This window comes from Eulemur rufifrons, chromosome 7, assembly GCF_041146395.1.
Source record: "Eulemur rufifrons isolate Redbay chromosome 7, OSU_ERuf_1, whole genome shotgun sequence".
Classification (NCBI taxonomy): Eukaryota; Metazoa; Chordata; class Mammalia; order Primates; family Lemuridae; genus Eulemur; species Eulemur rufifrons.
Genome location: NC_090989.1, coordinates 157,149,953 through 157,169,383, shown reverse-complemented (window position 1 = coordinate 157,169,383; position 19,431 = coordinate 157,149,953). Strand labels below are relative to the sequence as shown.

At 56.4% G+C, this 19,431-nt stretch overlaps 1 protein-coding gene across 4 annotated transcripts; it reads right to left on the bottom strand.

Moving 5' to 3' along the window:
* Positions 1-2,748: 2,748 nt before the first annotated feature.
* On the bottom strand, positions 2,749-17,042 carry ITIH1 (inter-alpha-trypsin inhibitor heavy chain 1). 4 transcript variants are annotated; one of them, XM_069475868.1, is made up of 22 exons: positions 16,885-17,042; positions 16,597-16,617; positions 16,102-16,268; positions 15,532-15,636; positions 15,001-15,163; positions 14,363-14,476; positions 12,568-12,693; positions 12,367-12,483; positions 11,502-11,670; positions 11,283-11,408; positions 10,161-10,342; positions 9,708-9,893; positions 8,476-8,615; positions 7,674-7,828; positions 7,572-7,586; positions 7,169-7,189; positions 6,699-6,779; positions 6,464-6,577; positions 5,286-5,487; positions 4,275-4,447; positions 3,188-3,299; positions 2,749-3,028 (listed from the first exon to the last, which is right to left on the bottom strand). In XM_069475868.1, the coding sequence occupies exons 1-22, from the start codon at positions 16,996-16,998 to the stop codon at positions 2,899-2,901; spliced, it is 2,733 nt and encodes a 910-aa protein (XP_069331969.1). In that variant the 5' UTR covers positions 16,999-17,042; the 3' UTR covers positions 2,749-2,898. The 4 variants fall into 4 exon arrangements, with proteins under 4 accessions (XP_069331969.1, XP_069331970.1, XP_069331971.1 ...); XM_069475869.1 differs by lacking the exon at positions 7,572-7,586; XM_069475870.1 differs by lacking the exons at positions 16,597-16,617; positions 16,885-17,042 and having other exon boundaries at positions 15,940-16,121.
* Between the last annotated feature and the right edge of the window lie 2,389 nt (positions 17,043-19,431).

Sequence of the window (19,431 nt, the reverse complement as noted above, 5' to 3'; positions counted from 1 at the left end):
GAGCAGAAACTGTGTGCTGACATTGGGCCCTGGGACTCCCTGGTGTGGGTGATGGAGACAGGTGTGGAGCTGCCTTCAGAGCAAACGGTATCTCAGCACTGTCGCCTCTTGTCCCTGCCATTGATACAGCCTCTGGTCTGGCCCCCTAGATCTCAGCCTCTCCCTTTTCAAGGCAGCCAGGGCGCAAAACCAGACCCATCACCTTCAGACTCGGACCTCTGCAACTGAGCCCCTCACTGGGCTCACAACACTGGGGCTGCTGTGGCTCCCAGGGCCCCAGGGAAAGGGCACACCCCAAGTCCTGCGGGCCCAGCTCTCTGTGATCTGGCTCCACCTGGCTCTTCTGAACGTGCTCTCCGCCAACTGGCGTGCCCTCCCCTTCTCTGGGCACAGGGCCTCCCCTCCAGCCACCTTCCTCCTCTGTTCCCTATGGACAAGGGGGCAGCCCTGCTCCTAGCCCCAAGCCCCCAAGGGCCTGCTTTGTCGTTGTATTAATATGTTGAGGTTTCGGAGCTCACCTCTGACTGCCCCCTCTGGACCCAGAGCTCCTGGAAGGCTAAGCCATGTCACGTTCCCCTCTGTCTTCCCAGAGCCACACCAGTTCCCAGCCCTCCAGGGCCGCTGCCACATGCGCACCACACCCATGGCTTCTCTGAGCAAAGCTGACCCTGTGACCCTCCCCTGGGTGGGCCACTACTGAACAGAGTGGACGAAGATGCCTGGGCCCAGGACAGCTAACTTACGGACTGTGCCACGGCCTCGGCTGAAAGCTCTGGGAGCAGAGAAACAGGGCAGAAAGCAGAAGTCATGAGGCAGTGGCAGCCACGAGGACAGTGTGGACTCGTGGTTAGAAGAGGAAGAAGCCACAGAGCAATGACAGAGAGTTGCCAAGTCAGGGAAACGATGCCCGAGTGACAGATGCAGCTGCCGAGAGGCCGCTGCCTGGGCGTGAGCTGGCTGGGCGGTGCCTGTCTCCCTCAGGCCTCCTGAACCCTCGTGCCAATCCCCACTGCAGCATGCGCCAAGCCCAGGCTGACGGGGCCAAACCCAGCAGGTGCCGACACCTGGATGTGGGGAGACGACCCCTCAGAGCTGCAGTCTTATTGTTTCCTGGCTCCTGGGACGTCCCGTGCACATGGTCATTTTCAGCACTTGTAGCCGCTGACCGCTGGGTGGCCGAGGCTGTTGCTCATTGGCTGCTGCCTGGTGTTGCCCGATGGCCCCTCCTCACGGGCCTGCAGCTGCCAGCAGAGCTGCTCCCATCCTCCTGCACCCAGACTGCAGCCTCCTCCCCAAGTGTGTGGAGTCTGGGGAGAGGGACAACACGAAGTAGGGATTCTGAAGCTGTCTAGAGCCCCAAGGGAGGACCGGGGACTTGAAGGGAACCAGAGTCATCTTGAAAAATTTAGAACTAGAAGGAATCTAAGAGATCTTCAGGTTCATCTCACTTTTATTCTACAGGAGGGGAAGATGAGGCCCCAGGCCTGGGGCAGCCTTTGAGCTCGGCATTTGTGTTATTGATTTGGGCCCTCAAAGCCAGGCCTCATCTGGTTTGGGCCCTGTGGACCTCATTGGTAGGGGACACTGGGCAGAAGCCAGCAGAGCAAAAGCAGAAAGCCTGTGGAAAGGAGTGTGTGGAGGCCTACCCACCTCCCCAAAGTGGGGGTTCTCCCTGTGATGTTGCATTTTAACTGGGCCCCAAGGCCAAGCCAAGGGAAGGAGCCCCAGTGGGGCAGTTCCAGGCATTCTCATGAGAAGACGGAGGGGTACCGTTCCTGGTCCCTCAAACTTACAGTCACTGCCTCTGGAAAGTGCCAGCCTGGCTGTCAGAGGTTGCAAAGTCCAGCAGGGAACTGGGACTGAGGGAGAGGCCCTGACCCCAACAGTGCAACCTCCCACTCTTGGTGGGACTTCTTCAGGAGCCTGATCCACCTATAACAGTTCTTTCCCATGTTCATTTTTTTTTTTTTTTTTTTTTTGAGACAGAGTCTCACTCTGTTGCCCAGGCTAGAGTGAGTGCCGTGGCGTCAGCCTAGCTCACAGCAACCTCAAACTCCTGAGCTCAAGCAATCCTTCTGCCTCAGCCTCCCAAGTAGCTGGGACTACAGGCATGAGCCACCATGCCCGGCTAATTTTTTCTATATATATTTTTAGCTGTCCATATGATTTCTTTCTATTTTTAGTAGAGGTGGGGTCTCGCTCTTGCTCAGGCTGGTCCCATGTTCATTTTAAGTGATACTTTGGAATATTCGGAACCAAGTCCCAACAGGCTTTGACCATCAGCCCCCCAGCTGACTGGAGTATTCATATGGGGGTGGTTAAGTGCACAGATGCTGACATCAGACAGTACGGGTTCAAACCCCTGCTCTGCCACTTGCTAGCTGAGTAATTTTGGAAAAACTACCCAACTCAGTTTCCTCAGCTGTAAATGGGCATGATGAATGTGCCCCCTAGGGTTGTTGGGAGCACAGACTTACTGAATTCAGGTGAGGTGCCTAAAACAATGCCTGGCTACAGGCAGCGCTGGGTCAGCTGTGGCTGTTCATGCTGCCAGTGTCCACTGGTTCCTGGGCCTAGCGGGGAGCTGTGTGCAGGGGGCACTCAGGGGACAGAGCTGGCGTGGGCTCCTCTCCCAGCCTCCAACCTGCTTCTCCCATCCCTCAGTTCGCTGTGACCCCTAAGCCCTTCTGAGGGGCAGTGTCTTGAGCTGCCTCCCTACCATCCTCCCTCCCAGAAAGCAGCCAGCTCTGGGGCGGACACAGTCTCTCTTTAATGGAAGTCATGGGGTGCTTGACACGGGACCAGGTTGGTCAGGGAGGTGTAGCCTGGGCAGCAGGTCAGGACACTGTCCTCCCCTGCAATGGTCCCAGGGGAAGACAGGTGTGCCGGCTAGAGGGCTCAGAAGATATCAGGGACAATATAGTCGGTGTGAACGCCATCGATCAGTCCAGCCCCATTGTTGTGGATGAACCAGCAGGACACTTCGGCCCCATGCCGGGGGTCCTTGCTGTAGTCTTTTTGCAAGCCCCTGGGGAAAGACAAGTTAACTGGGGTCACTCTTTGGAACCTGCAGGGTGGCACCTCCCAGGAAAATCGCCCCACCCGTGTGACATCTGGAGGAAGGCCCAGACCACCGAAAGCAACTGCAAAGCAGCCCAGGGCAGAAATGCTGGGGAGCACCGCCCACCTGGTGACCGTCAGCTGGCGGTTCTTCACCACCACGGTGGCATCTGGCTTTGTGGGGTCGGAGCCTGGGTGGAGGTCCAACACTTCAAAGCTAAAGGGGTGGAAGAATTGCCCTGGAAAGACACATTGGAGGCAGCAGTTACCACCTGGAGCTTACACTCAGTAGGTGCTCACCAGGGGTTTACGGAGCTGCTTGAATACTTTTTTCAAGGGCTTGATTAATTCTTGTAAGTCCTGGCATCAAAAGCTACCTTTAGGCCGGGCGCGGTGGCTCACGCCTGTAATCCTAGCACTCTGGGAGGCCGAGGCGGGTGGATCGCTCAAGGTCAGGAGTTCAAGACCAGCCTGAGCAAGAGCGAGACCCCGTCTCTACTGAAAATAGAAAGAAATTATCTGGCCAACTAAAATATATATATATACAAAAAAAAAAAAAAATTAGCCGGGCATGGTGGTGCATGCCTGTAGTCCCAGCTACTCGGGAGGCTGAGGCAGTAGGATTGCTTGAGCCCAGGAGTTTGAGGTTGCTGTGAGCTAGGCTGACGCCATGGCACTCACTCTAGCCCGGGCAACAAAGCAAGACTCTGTCTCAAAAAAAAAAAAAAAAAAAAGCTACCTTTAGTTCACTTGCTGTAGAGAAGCAGATATATTTCCAGGTGGTTCTACCTCCCGTCTTTTATAACCAATTTCAAAGGGATCTGGCTGGGGAGACAGGTTTGAGGGGCAGGTGCCCATGGAGAGCAGTGTCCATAGGAAGGCCACATAGGAGCACTGTGGCCAAGGACCCACCCCACTCACAAGGTCCCTGGGAACCTTCTGGACCTTTCTGTTTGCTATTAGGACCTCTCCTTGCACCTGCTCCCGGACTCACTTAAGCTTTTGTTTCACTGCGTGTTTGATCGCAGCCTTTTTGAGGGACAAGATCCTTACCAAGCAAGACAACCCGTCTTTGGAGTTCTGAGCCTTGGAGGCCACATTGGGGGTGTGCCTGTCTTGGTGCCCAGTTGCAAAGCTGCCCCGCAGCCCCAGGACCCACGAGTCGACTGGCTTCAACACCCTGCCCCACAACTCTGCTCGCCTGGCAGCCGTACCCAGCAGCCCATGTGTCCGGGCAGACATCCGGTGACTATCCAGCACGTAGAAGCCCAAGAAATCCTGGTGGACCGCACTGTCCTTCCACACTCGGTGCAGGACGACCTCAAAGGTGGCCCCGTTGTCTAGGGACACCACGAGGTTCCTCTTCTTGTTGATGGTCACCACCACCCTGCGGGGCCAGGTGGTCATGAGGGCAGGTGTGGCTGCACTGCTTCCCTCTCCATTCAGCTGCTCTCGTGCTCCAGGCCCCAGCTGTTATGTCCAGTCCCCTCCCCCCGTGGTCTTCACTCCCAGGTGGTGGGCTGTTACCACCTCCATGCTCCTCCCCACATGTTGCTGTTGTTTATGGGACCCTTACAGTGAGCCAGGCCTGGTGCTAGGCCCTCCTATGCAAACTGCATCATTCAGTTCTCACTCTGACCTTGTGAGGACCAAGGCTCAGAGAAGTTAAGTAACCTGCCCAAAGTGGCACAGCTGGTAAGCAGTGGAGCCAGGACTTAGATTTCAGCCTGACATCAGAGTCTGTATTCTGACTCCCACTGGTAACCTGTGTCTTCTACACCCAACTCTGTCCACCTCGTCCTAAAGCTCAGCTACCCAGCATCAGGCTCTGGTGCTCGGCAGTTTGTTGAATGATTGAATGAGCGAAGGAAGGAAAAAGCACAAGGAAGACTATGACAGGTGCCACAGGGGCAGCCCAGAGAACTCTGTTCAGCAGAGGAAGAGAGGGCTTCAGGGAAGAGGTGGCCTTTATGCCGGGCCTGTGAGGATGAGCTGGCTTTGTCTGGTAGAGGTGGGGTGGCACTGAGGGCAGGATGTCATGTGAGCACAGGCAGCTGGGCCCAGAGCACATGTCCAGGAGCCAAGGGAAATGGATGTGTCTGCACAGGCCACGTGGCTGTCAACCGCCAACGTGGCTCAGGGGCCGGAGCCCTGCAGGCTCAGGCAGCGAGCCCTCAGCCCGTGTCACGCCTCCCCCTGCCTCCCCTCCCAGCCCCGGCGGTTACCCATCCTGCCGCAGCGCAGCCTGGTCCCTCCAGGAGAACACGGGCCCTCCCGAGCCTGGGTTCAGCGTAATGTTCTGAGGAGTCACTTCCAGCTGAAAGTCCGTTGCGGGGTTTGCAATGCCCAGCCGTCCGAAGTACGTGCCCTCATGCTGCCCAGGGCTCCTGGCCTTGTTGCCAATGAGCTGCCCATTCACTGAGAAGCCTGCAGTGGGGCGAGGAGCCGTCCGGGTCAGGGAGAGGCCTGCCAGCCGTGCCTCCTTCCTGGGAGGCACGACCCGTGCCACTCCAACCCATGCCACTCCATCTTTGAGTGTCTTGCCTCTTGTGGGGCCTTCAAGACTCCACCCCCCTTTCTGCTCCACCTCTCCTGCCACGCTAAGCCTCCCATACTGAGCCCTCGGTTCCGGGCCCGGACAGTGGTCTTGCCTCCCTGAGGACCAGACCTGGGGCTGCCCCTTCTCTGTGGCCTGAGTCCCTTACACAGGGATGGGCTCACAGTAGGGCCTCCCCTGACCTGACCGGCCCAGCAGCCCCTCCCCGCCCTCACTGTCCCAGCACAGCCCTGAGATGACCCCCTCAGAAGGTGCTCACTGTTCGCCTTCTGCCTTCCCCAAGCTCTGCAGGAGCAAGCCTGTCTTGGTTCCCACTGCACCCCCAGCCCCAGCGGGTGCTCAACAAGCATGTGCTGACTGACTGACTGGACTGCGGGGAGGGAGAGAGGAGGGGGAAGGGGGCGTGTGGTGGAGAGAGAGTCATTCCCGGTCACCAGGGCACTGCCGGGAGAGAGGGACTTTGAGGCCCTGTCCAGCCGTGTGTAGGGGAAGCTGGAGCAGCACTGCTGCGCAATCTGTAGGACCTAGTAGGAAATAAAAATGAAGGGCCTCTTCCTAACAAATCGTTAAGGGTTTCAAAAGGCAACAGAAGAGCGTTAAACCCACTTCGAGGCCCTTCCAAGAATAGCCCCTGTACGCCTGCACGGGTCACACGCTGCTGAAGCCAGCCCTGTGTAGGGGCCAGCCAGGAAGGTAGGTGAGAAGCGGCAGGTGGAGCCCAGCCAGGTGGACGGTGCACAGGAGTGGGCAATGGAGGCCTTGGCCACAGTCCGTCTGTGGCTGGATGTCACAGGCAGAAGAGCCTGGGCCCTGCTCTGTCTGGCGGAGGCATGACGGCCACCGTACCTGTGTCGGGGTCCTGTACCAGGCTCAGGATCACACCAGGCTCCTCATTGATGTTGAAGCACAGGGTGTCCTCTTTCTGGGGCACGTGGATGATGAAGTGGGGGTCAGTGTCCACTGGGGGCACAGCATGGAGTCCATTAGATTGGGCATTGGGTAGATGGGGCTGGCCAGGGGCAAGGGTTCAACTAGGCAGGTGCCGAGCAGGGGCATCCCTCAGACCCTCCCAAGGACTCACCACCAGTCACTTTGTCGGGCAACTGATTGATACTGGAGCTGGGGTGCGTAGGAGAAGGCTGTGAGGCTGACAGCACGAACGCTGGTGGGCGAGAGTGAATGGCATTTAGAAGGGAAGGCCAGGTCTACCCTGGAGCCTGCTGGCCCCTCTTCTGATGCCCCCTCCCTCCCAGACGGGCTGGCCTCAGGCCACAGGAGCAGGGTGGCCACTGAGCATCACATGCCCTTGACTGGCTCTTGGGATGTAGGGACAAAAGTTTGGCCCAGTGCAGCTGGCTGGCCCGCCTCTGTATCCTCCCATGGGGCCTGGGTGGGGAGGCCAGGCTGTCCAGGGGGCTGTCCTAAGGACTCCCAGTGAGGGACGGAGGAAGCCTCGGGGCTTTGGTCAGGACGGAATACACGGCTGGAGGCCAGGAGTGTGCGGAGTAGAAAGGGGTAGAGATGTGAGTCGCCAGGATGACTGCCACTCACTCCGTCTGTGTCCCAGCATCTCTGTAGAAGACAAGGACATAGAGGACAGTGTCACCCACGGTGCCCCACACAAAAGGCATGCAGCTCGGTCCACATCAGGCCTGGGCCCAGCCCTTCTCCTGGGGGTCTCAGACCTCCCCCAGGGTCCCGCCTCCTCACAGACATGCACCCCCACGCGGAGGGCCCAGGGAGGCTGCTGGGGGTTCAGGCTGAGCAAAGGCTCATGAGGCACAAAGCGTTCGCTGGCGAGTGGAGAAGGGTGTCCAGGGGAGGGAAGAGCCTTTGAAGAAGGAGTGGAGTCAGGGAAGGTGTGGGAGTGGGAGCTGCATGCCTGGGGGCTGGAGCCCCTGCACCTGCCCGGCCACCGAAGCCCCGCCCCAAACCAACGCCATTTAGAACTCACCCAAGGGCAGAGAATCTGGAAGGGAAAGAAAGGGAAAAGAATTAAAGCCCAGGAGGTTTTTGGCCCGTGGTCTCCCCCTCTGCAGTCTCCCGCTGCCCATACCCTCTGGGGGCTTGTCAATGACAGGCTTCAGGCCATCCTGGTCCGCCATGCCCCTGATGGTCATGGACGTCAGCGGGGTCACAAACTGATAGGCCAGCGACATCTTCAGGGCCTGGGACGACAGCTTGGCCCTCTCCTCCCCCTCCACCTTCATCCTGTGAGCGAGACGGAAGCCGGCTCCAAGCCTCACCGCCCAGGCCATGACGGATTTGCACTCCCTCATCCTTTCACCCGTTCGTCCACTCATTCATTCATTCAACAACCGTGTGTTAAGCACCTGCCCCATTCGGTGGCTGTGACCTCAGGGACCTGAGGGTTTAATGACCTTCCACAGAGAAAATCTGAAGATGCAGCAGGGTTGAAGGGTATGCCTCAGAGATCACAGAGAATTTAATAGCTCTGAGATCTGGGTCAAGTGGTCTAAACTTGCTGAGCCTCAGTTTGCTGGTCTGTGAAATGGGGATGATGAGGGAATTCCCCTACACATTGTGAGGGTTAAATGCGTCTGGACACAGCAGCCCCACGGCAGCAGCAGCTCCCCCAGGGCAGCCCCACGGCAGCAGCAGCTCCCCCAGGGCAGCCCCCACGGGGGTGAACAGCAGGCTGCCCTGTGTCCCTGCCCGGCCTGCACACACTGTTGACCGACTGGTTGATATTAACCCAGTGAGCAAAGCAGCAGAGGAAAGTAAATCTGACCTACTCGCAACCTCAGAGGCCCAGAACCACCCCTTCTCTGTTCCCATCTGAGCGAGGGGGGGACTCTGGGGTGGACAGCACCCCCCTGGGCTCCATGGGGCCGTACCGCTTGGCCAGCAGCTCTTGGATGGTGAGGTAGGCCCAGAGGCGCTCAACATGGTTCTCCAGCATGTGGCCACGCTCTTGGAGCAGTTTCTTCATCTCTTCCTCATCCACCAGGCAGGTTGTCCTGAATTCTTGTCCCTCCTGGGAGGTGAGTGGGGCAGAGGCCGTGTAGGCAATGGTAAGTGCAGCCCTTGGCTGGTGCTTGAGGCTCTGAGGGGCCCCATTATCATCTGCCCTCTGCAAATTCCTTCTGAGCATCACCTGCTTTCCTGAGCCTGTCCTCCTCATCCTCATTCATTCATTCATTCATTCATCCCTTCTACAAATGCTTGCCGAGCACCCTCTGTAAGCCAGGCTTGGCCTAGGCCCTGCGGATCGCCTGGGACGGAAGGACCAGACCCTGGGCTCATAGAGTTACCCTCCCTGGGGAGAGCCAGCAAGTACTCGGCCGTTTCCACCACGACCTGCTCCTCCACATGCCCAGCAACTTACAGGGGGGCTGCACCGTTCACCTTGCCACAGCACACAAAGGTGCTTTCTCTCTCCAGTTACAATAACAGGGGGTGCCACCTCCCAAGGACGTCCTATGCACCAGGCACTGCATAAGGGTGTTAGATGAATTATTCCATTTACTCCACACGACACTCTAGTGCAGTAATACCCCCATGGTATACAAAAGGAAACTGAGGCCCAGAGAACTGGACCTCCCACTTGCCAAGGACACTCAGCCGGGTCAGGGTGGAGTCAGGATCTAGCTCAGCTCTCCTCACTCAAAACCTGAGCTCCGAACCTTCAGTCACACTATGGGGCTCGAGTCTGTGCCCTGGGGGGTGGGCTCCAGGTCTCACATGCCTGTGCCCCCCTCCCACCACACATATGCACACACACACAAGCACTATGCCATGGCACAAAGCCTGGTCCACAGTAGGTGTTCAGGAAATGGATGTAAAGTGAGAAGGGAGAGGCTGGCTTCTTGCTCTCTCACCCGGAGGGGAATGATGTGAGAAATAACAGATAACTGCCGCTAATCGTGGGCACGTTGGCCCCATTCCAGCCTGTCCAGCCCCAGGATGCCTCTGTGTTCAGGCCTGATTGATGGGGGTGCATGGGTGGGGATGGGGGCACTCCTGTGGGGAAACAGAGGCCCCTGGGAGTGGGCAGTGCTGGGACAGCGTGGGTTTGGAGCCTCTGGGTGCTGCCTTGTCTCTCCACCCTCCAGGGCCCACTGTTTACCCCACGGGCCTGCACATCGGCCTTGAAGCTGCCCAGTTTGTGGTCAGCAATGCGCCCGGCCACCACAATCTCCGAGCCTTCGTAGTACTGTTTATGGTGGTGCTGGGTGAGGTCCAAGACAGCATCCTCGGGGTACTGCAATTCCACATCCACCAGCAGGGGTCTGGCCACCTGCTTGTAGAAACCCTGCAGGGACGGAAGGTGCAGCCTCAGAACTGGGACCCTGCGCACCCGATGGGAAGCCTGCCCACAAAGTGGGGTGTCAGGAATCCCCATCTGAGAGAAGGAATCTGAAGCTCAGAGAGGTTAAGTAACTGGCTTGAGGTCACGCAGCAGATTTGACCTCTCTGCCAGAGCTTTATCTGCTCTGCTAGGCTGATGGGCAAGTGGCCACCACGGCTAGGCTCCCCGTGGCATGCCGTTGGCAGTACATGGGGGCTGGGGGGTAGAGACCTGCAGCTGCTGGGTGGCGTCACGGTCCTCGTAGATTCTCTGGGCCCGTCCGTTGTTCTCCATGGACATGACCTCCAGGAAGTTAAAGTCCACATTGTGGCCGAAGCCCAGGTTGTAGAGTGGGAACCTGCCCCGTATGGCTTCACGGATGTTCTTGAGGATTTGGGAACGGTTCGTCACCCCTGCAGCCATATACCTGGGCAGTGACAGGGTGCCAGCCCGCAGGCATATGGCGCACGAGGGGGCTCTGGGGAACACTCCCTGGGGTGCAAGCCTCCCATCTCAGACCACTCCTAGTCCCCATGGGCATCTTGAGGCATCGCCTCCTCCTGGCTTACCTGGGGGACTGCAACAGCTGCTGACGGAGCTCCTTGCAGACCCTGCCCATCTATGAGGAGCCATCACAGGCAGACCTGATTCTGCTCTAAGCCCTCTCGAGGCTCCTTGCTGCAGTCTGCAAGGCCTTGCTTCCCTTCCCACCCTTGTTTCCCCCCTTTCTGCTCATGCCTGCAGTTCCTGGGAGGGCCCTGCCAGTGCACACACCTTCTTTTGCTCAAGCTGCCACCTCCATCAGAGATCCCTTCCTGTTCCCTCTCCTCTCTCCAGACTGAACTCAGAAGTCACCTCCTCCAGGAGGCCTTTCCAGACCCTGCCCTTGTCTGTAGTTGCACAGCCCCATGACACCCTGTTCTTTCAGGGCCCTCAGCAGAACGTCAGCTCCTGGGCCTGCCTCCCCCAGTGGACCCTGCTGGGCTCCTTGAGGGCAGAGACATGTCTCATTTCCTTCGTATCTTGTCTCAGACCTTCGTCCTGTGCTCAGCACGCATCAGTGATGAATAGTTCATTAAACTCAATCTAGGAATCCTGCCCTTCCTCCTGGGCCCTGTGCAGCACAGGTCACGCATGCAGAAACATCCCCAATTTCTCAACTCGCAGGAGGTATGCCTTGGAGCTCCTGCAGACTTTGTCGTCTGAACTGTGTTATTAGGCCAGTGCTTGAATTTACCCTGAGCTTTTCTGCCCCCTGATGGCATCTCCAATGGTTGGGTCTCCGACTTCAGCTTGAATGCCTCTAGTAACAAGGAGATCATCACCTCCTAAAGCAGCCCTCAAGGTGCTTACCCTCTGTGGGATCGCCATCTGTCAACATGATGAGAATCGAGGCATGGTTGCTGAGTTCTGGGAGGCTTTCATGAGCTTTGTTCAAGATCTCAATTCCCCGGAGCAAACCTCCATTCAGGTTTGTGGCTGCAAAAGAGAAAAAGCAGATCAGTGTATGCCCTCACTCTGAGGGGATAAAAGTGACACCAAGGTGGCCTGAGACCCTCCACCCTTACTTACCCTCATCCAGGGTGAAGCGCTGCACGAAGTCTCGAGCTGCCCGCAGATTGGCCTCGGATGCTTGCACCAGTGAGCCCCTCCATGACTGCACTCGAGTCCCAAAGAGGACCAGGTCAAAGTAGTCCCCTGGTTGCATGTCCCCTAGGATCTTAAGGAGCGCCTCCCTGGTCTGCAAAGACAGGACAGTTAGTAGAGGAACAGAGCCCCAGAGTGGCCCCAGGATGGCACCTTCCATCAACTCCAGATGCTCATTTCAGAGATGTACAGTGCGGATAAGCAGGACAGGATGGACAGGACAGCCAGGTGGCCTGAGGGAGGAGTGTCCTGCCAGGCCCTGGGGTGGATGAGGGGGATGGGGAAGACAAAGAGACCCAGCCAGCGTGGAGAAAAGAAATGATCAGGAGTTTGGGAGGGGCAGGATTAAGAAAGAGGGCCCTAGGAGGCCGTGCTTCTAGAACTCTGCTTGTCTTGCCGTGGTTTCACTGCGCCACAAACAGGGCAGTCAGAACACGGTGGTCAGTGGCCTGTGCCCTGCTACAAGACGCCTCTCCAGGGACCGCCATAATTGTCCCCAGCACTTGTTGTGCACAGGTGTCCTCTTCTAGCACATCCCCATGGGGATGTTCCATGACCCTGCGGGCACCGTTACTATTCCCATCTTTGCCACTGAGGAGAGATGAATGCACTTGCCCAAGGCTGCACGGTGAGGAAGTCGTGCTGAATCCAGAGCCCCTAACTGCTGGGATTCCCTGTCAAATCACCCAGCATAAAGCCCAAACCAGCCTTTGGCGGAAAAACTGGCCCGGAGTGAACAGCAGGACTGAAGAAGCTTCCGCTGGGCGAGCTGTTTGAAGCTGCAGCTTACCTGCTTCACTTTCTGGCCTTGCATGGAGCCACTGATGTCAATCACAAAAACAACGTTCTTGTTCATGTTCGTCAGGTTTTGGGGGGCAAAGAAGTGGGCAAAGTGGTTATTGGCCACCTGAAACAGAGGAGAATGAGCGAGGTCTCTCTCACAAGCATCCCTTGCCTGTCCGCTGGGTCGGGCCAGAAGCTTCAGGCTCACCAGGAGGTCGCAGAGCTCGTCTCGATTGACATCATAGGTCACCTTGAAGTCCCCGTTCAGCAAGGATGTAGAGCACGTGGGGCAGGACTGCTGCTGGGCCACAGTGGGGCGGAAAATCACGTGACCCTAGAACCATCGGGGCGTGAACCATTACTGGTTGGTTCAGCTGCAAACAGGATGTTTGCAAAGACAACATAAGAAGGTGTATGTGTGAGAGTGTGTGTGTGTGTGTGTGCATGTTTGCGTGGGCACGGAAATGGGTCTGGTGTCCACTCGCCTAGCTGCTGAGAGCGCACCTGCGGGTGGCAGGAGAGAAGATCCATTGCTTATATGCTTCTGAATCATTGGGATTTTCTATAATTAGCATCACCACTTTGGGTACATAAATAAGAACAAAACAAGAGCAGCGTGATAGCATGAGAGACATCAGTCAGCCCAAACTGTTGAGTGAAAAAGCAAGGCTACAACACTGCGCTGGAAAGTAAAACCCACCTGTGCTGACCAAGAGCAAAGACCAGAAGGAAGTGCTGAGAATGGACGCTGAGGTCTGGTCTGAGCTGGTGTTGGTGCTCAGGGAAGCCAGGGATGGTTTTTACTCAATACTTTCTATATTTCTGTACTCTCTATGTTTTCTTTGAAGAACTTTCTGTTTTTATTTTTGTTTGTTATAAAAGTGAGACAGGTTCATCAAAAAAAATAATAATATAAAGAAAGAAAAGAAAAGCCTTGAAAAGAATTGTTAGGAAGGCAGGGGCCCTTGCTGAGGGCAGTGGCTCACGCCTGTAATCCCAGCACTTTGGGAGGCCAAGGAGGGAGCATCGCTTGAGGCCAGGAGTTCAAGACCAGCCTGGGCAATATAGCGAGACCCTCATCTCTACAAACAATTAAAAAGTTAGCTGGGCATGGTGGTGTGCATCTGTAGCCAGCTACTTTGGAGGCTGAGGCAGGATGGCTTAAGCCGAGGGGTTAAGGCTGCAGTGATCTATGATCGCATCACTGTACTCCAGCCTGGGCGACAGAGCAAGACTCTGTCTCTATTAAAAAGAAAAAAAAAGAAGAAGGCAGACAAAGACCCACCCCCTTTCCCCACGGAAAGCAAGCATGTTTGCTAACACCCTGAGGTGTCACATTTTCTTTAAAAGGAACCCCCCCTAAACGGTAAGAAATACTTCTTTTAAACGAATTGCTATCGAGTCCCTACATAAACGAGGTGGGAAATAAAGTGTTCCTGGCTGGGGTTGAGGGCAATCAGGAAGCAGGTACTTGCCGAGCCACCCACATTCCTCCAGGAGCCTGGGGTGGTGGCAAGCAGGGGACTTCTGGGATTCCTGCAAACAGGGGGCAAGGGACAAGTCGTTGGGTAGGCCAACGGCCTTTCCAAACTTAATTACGTTTCCAAGAAAGCTGAAGCTTAGAGTCCGATCCACAACAGCACCTGAGGCTTGCTGACGTGCTGGATGCTTCCCTGAATACTCTTTCCCGTGCTTGAGGCAGGCAAAGAGGAAACTGAGGCTCAAGCGAGCCAGCAACTCACTCTGGACCATGCCGCCATGTGTGGTGGAGCCAGAGCTGGCGCCTTCCCCACCTCAGCATGGAGGCTCTGCTAAATTGCTCTGAGAATCACGAGTGCTGAGTTCCCCAGGGACATCTACCACGTGATGCCTGCCTCTCCCATCCTGAGGGCAGCCTGCAGCCCCTGCACAGTCCCTAAGCTAAGTCTGGACACTCCATAAGGGATGGGCCAGGCCGAGAAGCCCCTAGAGGGTCCGCCACTATCCCCTGCAATCCTACATACCTTTTTCCCTGAGAAGGACTTCTTGATTGTCTGGGCTGCCAGTTCCTTGGGGAGGAAGGAGGCCTGGGCATCCAGCTTGCTGATGCCTTGGGGCTCAAAGATGTCCACGTCGATCTGCATCATTGAAGCAAATTCTGTACCAGGGCTCCCATTTGGGCCATCACCCAGTCTCAGCCAAGAGCCAGCATGTATCCTGGCTACCCACTGTGTGCAGTGACCAACCAGCCCTCGGCAAAGGGCCTGACATACAGTGGGCAGTCTGAAAATATTTACCCAATGGAGGTACCCATACCTGCACCCTTCAATTTGCCCACTACTCAGGTGCCAGCGATGATTCCAGCCCCTCAGGCTGCTCAGGACTTTCTGGCTTACACATTACCTGGACATTCAGTATCTCTTGTGATCCTTGTGGCAGTTCTGGGACCCCACAGAAATCCCCCATTTAGCAGATGAGCAAACTGAGGCTCAGAGATGGGGAGGAAGTTGAGGGTTCAGGGAGTTCCCTGCCCGGAAGAGCCCATCAGAGCTCACCCTGAGGAGTCAGTCCCCTTCCCTGTGTTCACAGGCCTGGTGGGTGCTGAACCAATGGTGAGGGAGAGACAGAGGCAGGAGCCCTGCCCCGGGACCTGCGGATCTACCTGAAAATGATGCACCAGCTGCTTGGGCTTGACTTTGATGACAATCTCGTACTGTGTAAGGCTTCGCTTCAGCACCTCCTCATAGGTCAGCTGAAATGTGACCTTGCTCTGAGGACTGACGGTCATGTGGATGGTGAATTGCTCCATATTTCTCCCCGAGGCCCTGGACAGGCCAGGCAAAACAGGCAAAGTGTAAGTGACATGTGGAGCCCTGTCACTTAAAGCATGACCCTCAGAAACAATTTCTCCTGAGTGCTGCTCTGAGGTTTCCTTGACCCTCACCCTTGTCTGAGCAGGTCAGGGTCAGGGCCCAAGGATGGGGCCCACCTGTCCCCGAGGCAGGTGTGGAAAAAGGGCAACTGCACGCCAGCCTTGTTCAGTGCACTCATGCCAGCATCTTCATCTGGGCAGTTTGCTCACTCTTCTGTCATTCTGGGTCTGTTCCCCATCAGGGCCCCCTTGCAGGCCTCACATCCATCCTGGCTGGGGAGGGCAGCCCTGGAGACCAGGCCAGCAGGGCCCAGAACTCACCTGACCAGGCCAGCATTCTCTCCTGAGATGGCTGCTTTCCTGTACTGCTTCCATGCAGTCACTTTGTCCTTTATGTCCCCGACAAATGCAGTTCCATCTGCTGTGCTGCAGGGAAGGAAGAACAGCCTCAGGGGAGGTACCGCTCCTGGGCCACACAGGCCCCTTGTGCTGGGGGTGTGCTGAGCCTAGACCCTGGCAAGGCCCTGTCCGTGTGAGTCCCCCTAGGAGGGCATCTCCTGACCGGCCTTCCACTGCCCACAGCGGTGTGCCAGGGGGGCCTGGGGGGCAGCCCAGTCACAGAGAGGAGCGAGGGGCCTCAGATGCTGGCCTCTGCTTTTTGGGTTCTGGGCTGAAAACATGCTGTCAGAGAACCCAGCTTGCTCTCCAAGATGGGAGCCAAGATCAGACCCAAAGGGCTTCTTCCTCCCCTCGGAGCCAGGGCTGGTCTGTGACTCTCTGGAGATGCAGAGACGCTCTGCACTGTCTGGCTGCTCTGAGCCATGGGCTTAGGCTGGGACCAGTGAATGGACACCTCTGGGACCGGGTGTAGGAGTCAGCCAGGGCACATACATGGCAAAGTCACTGATGAAGGCTGTCTTGGGGATTTCCACATCAAAGGCCACTTCCCTGGCTTCGTCAGCACTGTTGACCACTTGGCTGGTGATGACATAGTGGGCGAAGCGAGAGGTGACTTTGCAGTTGACTTTCAAAGTCCGGATGAACACTCCATCGACAGTCTACAGTGAGATGTGAGGGAGCCATGGCTGGGACAGGGCCCTCTGAGCCAGTGAGGGACCCCTCTGTCATACTGGGGCTCAGCACCCAGCTCCGGTGCAAGGTGCCCAGATGCTGGAGGAACAGTGCAGACCTCCTGGGAAGACCCCTGCTTTCTGCCTGAGACTGTGAAGTGGGGTGTGAGGTGACAAGGGAGCAAGCCCCCATTTCCAGGACACGGGAGTTCCCTCTGCCCATGGCACTGACAGAGCGGTACCCCCGAGGGATGGACAAGAGCAAGCCTGTGATAAGGGCCCCATCACAGACCCCTTTGCCAAGACTCTCACTCACTGTGTCCACAGCCTGTCGCTTCTGCAAAACAAAACCAGGGCAAGTGTGAGTGGGAATGCTGAGGGGACCGTGGCCTACCTGTTCAGGGGTGGGGGGTGGAGCATGGACTGCGCCCTCTGCCCCTCAGCCTCCCCCCATCCTCTGATGCTGCTGGGATGTCACCTCTCCAGTCAGAGGAGGTTGAGGTGACGGGGGTGGCCCAGGCCTCTGCAGTGGGGATCCTTCATCCCTCCCGGGCCCCATCCAGGTTTAGCTGCCTGTTTCTTCCCTCAGGGCTTAGCCACATACCTGACTGCCCTTGGACCTGCCTGAAGCCTGGCCTGGGGCAGGCATGGCCTGCAGGGCAAGGAGGGACACCAGACACACGCACAGCAGCACCCGCAGCCCCATGGCACCGTCCATGGTCTCCAGGCTCCTGCTGCCCTGTCGCTTCCCTCAGACCATTAAGCAACACAGTGCTGGGTAAACAGGGATTAAACATTAGACAAGGTGAAGGCAAATATTACAATTTGGGAAACTGAACATCAGCAGTGAAAGCTTTCTGCTTGGGGAGGTGCCCAGCTCTGGGCTGTGCGAACTCCCAACCAGACTGCAGCCTGTGCCACTCGGCATAGAAGTGCACTCAGCCAGCGCAAGCTCATCCTGGGGCTGGCAGAGGGCAGCACCGGTGGTATGGTGACATGTGGCAAGGAGCCCCAGTGAAAAATGGATTTCTCAGATACCCCGACTTGATCGTTGCGCATTCTATGCATGTAACAAAATATCACAGGTATCCCAGAAACATGTAAAATATTATGTGTCAATAAAAATGGATTTCTAAACTTCATTAGGATTTACTTTCAAAAATTTTTAAACATCAACGAACTTTTCAGTCATGCTTTAGCCAGGGAGGCAGATACGGTGGCTTAAAAAGTGGGTGACGTCTAAGCACGCCCACGATGCTAGACGTGCCCATGGCAATAGCTTGTCAGACGTGGTCCGGGCCGTCAGGGGAAGTGACCCAGGCTTTAGCTCAGTAGCTTCATCTCTCTGAACCTTCTCAACCAGATGTGGAAAGAACAGAAGTAAGCTTCACCGTCCTTCCCCCGGGGCAGGAAAGCCCGCGGGTAAAGGGGAGATAAAGACGATGATGACATGTTTTCATGATTGAGCGCTGAATATGTGCCACGCATTGCTCTAAGCCTTTTATTGTCTAACTTTGCCCTCATGGTGCCCCTGGGACAATGGCCCCACAGCAAGTGACAAAACAGAGATTCAGACTCAGGTCTTTCAGACTCCAAAGCCCAAGCCCGTCATGTAATGACAGAGGAACAGAGTTAATTTCATGTCCAAACCCTCCCTGTCCCCCACAAGCCACAACACACTGGGCAGACAGGGCCCCTGGTCAGTCCAGTCTGTGGCCCAGGGTGGGATATGCTGCCTGCAGTGACCCCGATACGACCAGGCGGCCCAGAGGCCTCACTGCTCTCTGTTTGCTTGTGCTGGACTTTGTCTCACAGAGCAGCTTCTGGGAAAGGGTTTATTGTCCTTAGGACAGGGTGACCTTCTGGCCTTTCTGGCCTTTGTGGAAGATAAGATGGATCCACATGAAAACGGTACATTCGAGGTTCTGTTTATTTCCTTCATATTTCAGTATGGACTGAGCCCTGTGGCAGGTTGGGCACGATGCCAGGCACTGGGACACCGCCATGATGAAATGTGGGTGCTTGGCTGTGTTCTGGGAGCTGATGCCTTGGGAAAGGGAAGTCAAGACGAGTCAAAGGAAGCCCAGTGAATCCTGGGAGTGGTGGGATCGGAAGAGGAGCATAAAGGAAGTGCTGCAGAAATTTGGAGAAGTGGGGCTCACCTCCCACGGGGTTAGGAGAAGGGTCCTGGGCAGGTGTCTGCAAAGAAGAACAGCACTTGAGAAGGAGAAGGTGGGAAGTGGGATGTGTGTTTGGGGCAGGGGGTGGCATCTGGGTGATGGGGAGGGAGGCTGGGAAGGGTCTGGGAACCAGCTGGCGCAGGGTCTGAAAGTGGCCAGCCTTTTGGGTGGGAAACATTAAAGATATTTTGAGCAGGAGTGTGACAAGTTCAAGACCGGGCTGTTGAGAGATATCTTAGCACCAAGCCTGGTCCATGGAAGGTGCTGGAAACATGTTTGTATTGTGGGGAGAGGAGGGAGGCAGCTAACGGTGATTAGTGCCTTTTCAGTATCTTTTGTGTCCTAATTCACTTACTGCTCACAACTACCCCTGAGAGAGACACTATTATTGTTCCCATGTCACAGATAAAGAGGATAAGTTGGCCCATCCTGTGAGAGGTGGGTAGGGGGTGGACAGAAAGCAGCTACAGTTGCTGAGGATTGAGCCTGGGGACCTGGGAGGGTGGCTGTGCTGCTGGAGCCAGCAGGTCAGCACATGGGCCCAGGCCTGCTCTGAGCCCAACCCACACAGCCAGCTGCCTACTCAACCTGCCCAAAGCCCCTCAATCTAGTACATGCAAACTGAACTCCTGACCTCTGCCTCCCCCTCCTTGCAGCCCACTATGAAGCCTAGTCATCCCCTTGTTGCTGTCCACTCCAATGAAGGCCACCACCATCCAGCCGGCCACCCACACCAGAAAGCTGGGACATCCTGGAGGCCTCCTTCTCGTAGACCTCCTTCCCCCACCTCCCGCCCTCTAAAATCTCTCTGATCCATGCACTCCTCTCCCAGTCCCCAGGCACCGCTGAGTCCAAGCCGCCCTCCTCTCTCACCTAGATGGCTAATCCCCTGTTCCACTCTGCTCCTATAGTCCACTCTCCAGGCAGCAGCCAGAGTCATCATTTCAAATGACCAGTCTGCTCCAGGCCTT

Bases quoted from the DNA above. Each gene is read 5' to 3' on its own strand.
- ITIH1 (XM_069475868.1), bottom strand. From the start codon at position 16,998: ATGGACGGTGCCATGGGGCTGCGGGTGCTGCTGTGCGTGTGTCTGGTG. The intron at 6,780-7,168 runs GTGAGTGGCAGT...CTCGCCCACCAG, and splicing joins GATGCTGGGACACAGACGGA to CGTTCGTGCTGTCAGCCTCA. The intron at 4,448-5,285 runs GTAACCGCCGGG...CTGGCCCCGCAG, and splicing joins GCTGCGCTGCGGCAGGATGG to GGTGGTGGTGACCATCAACA.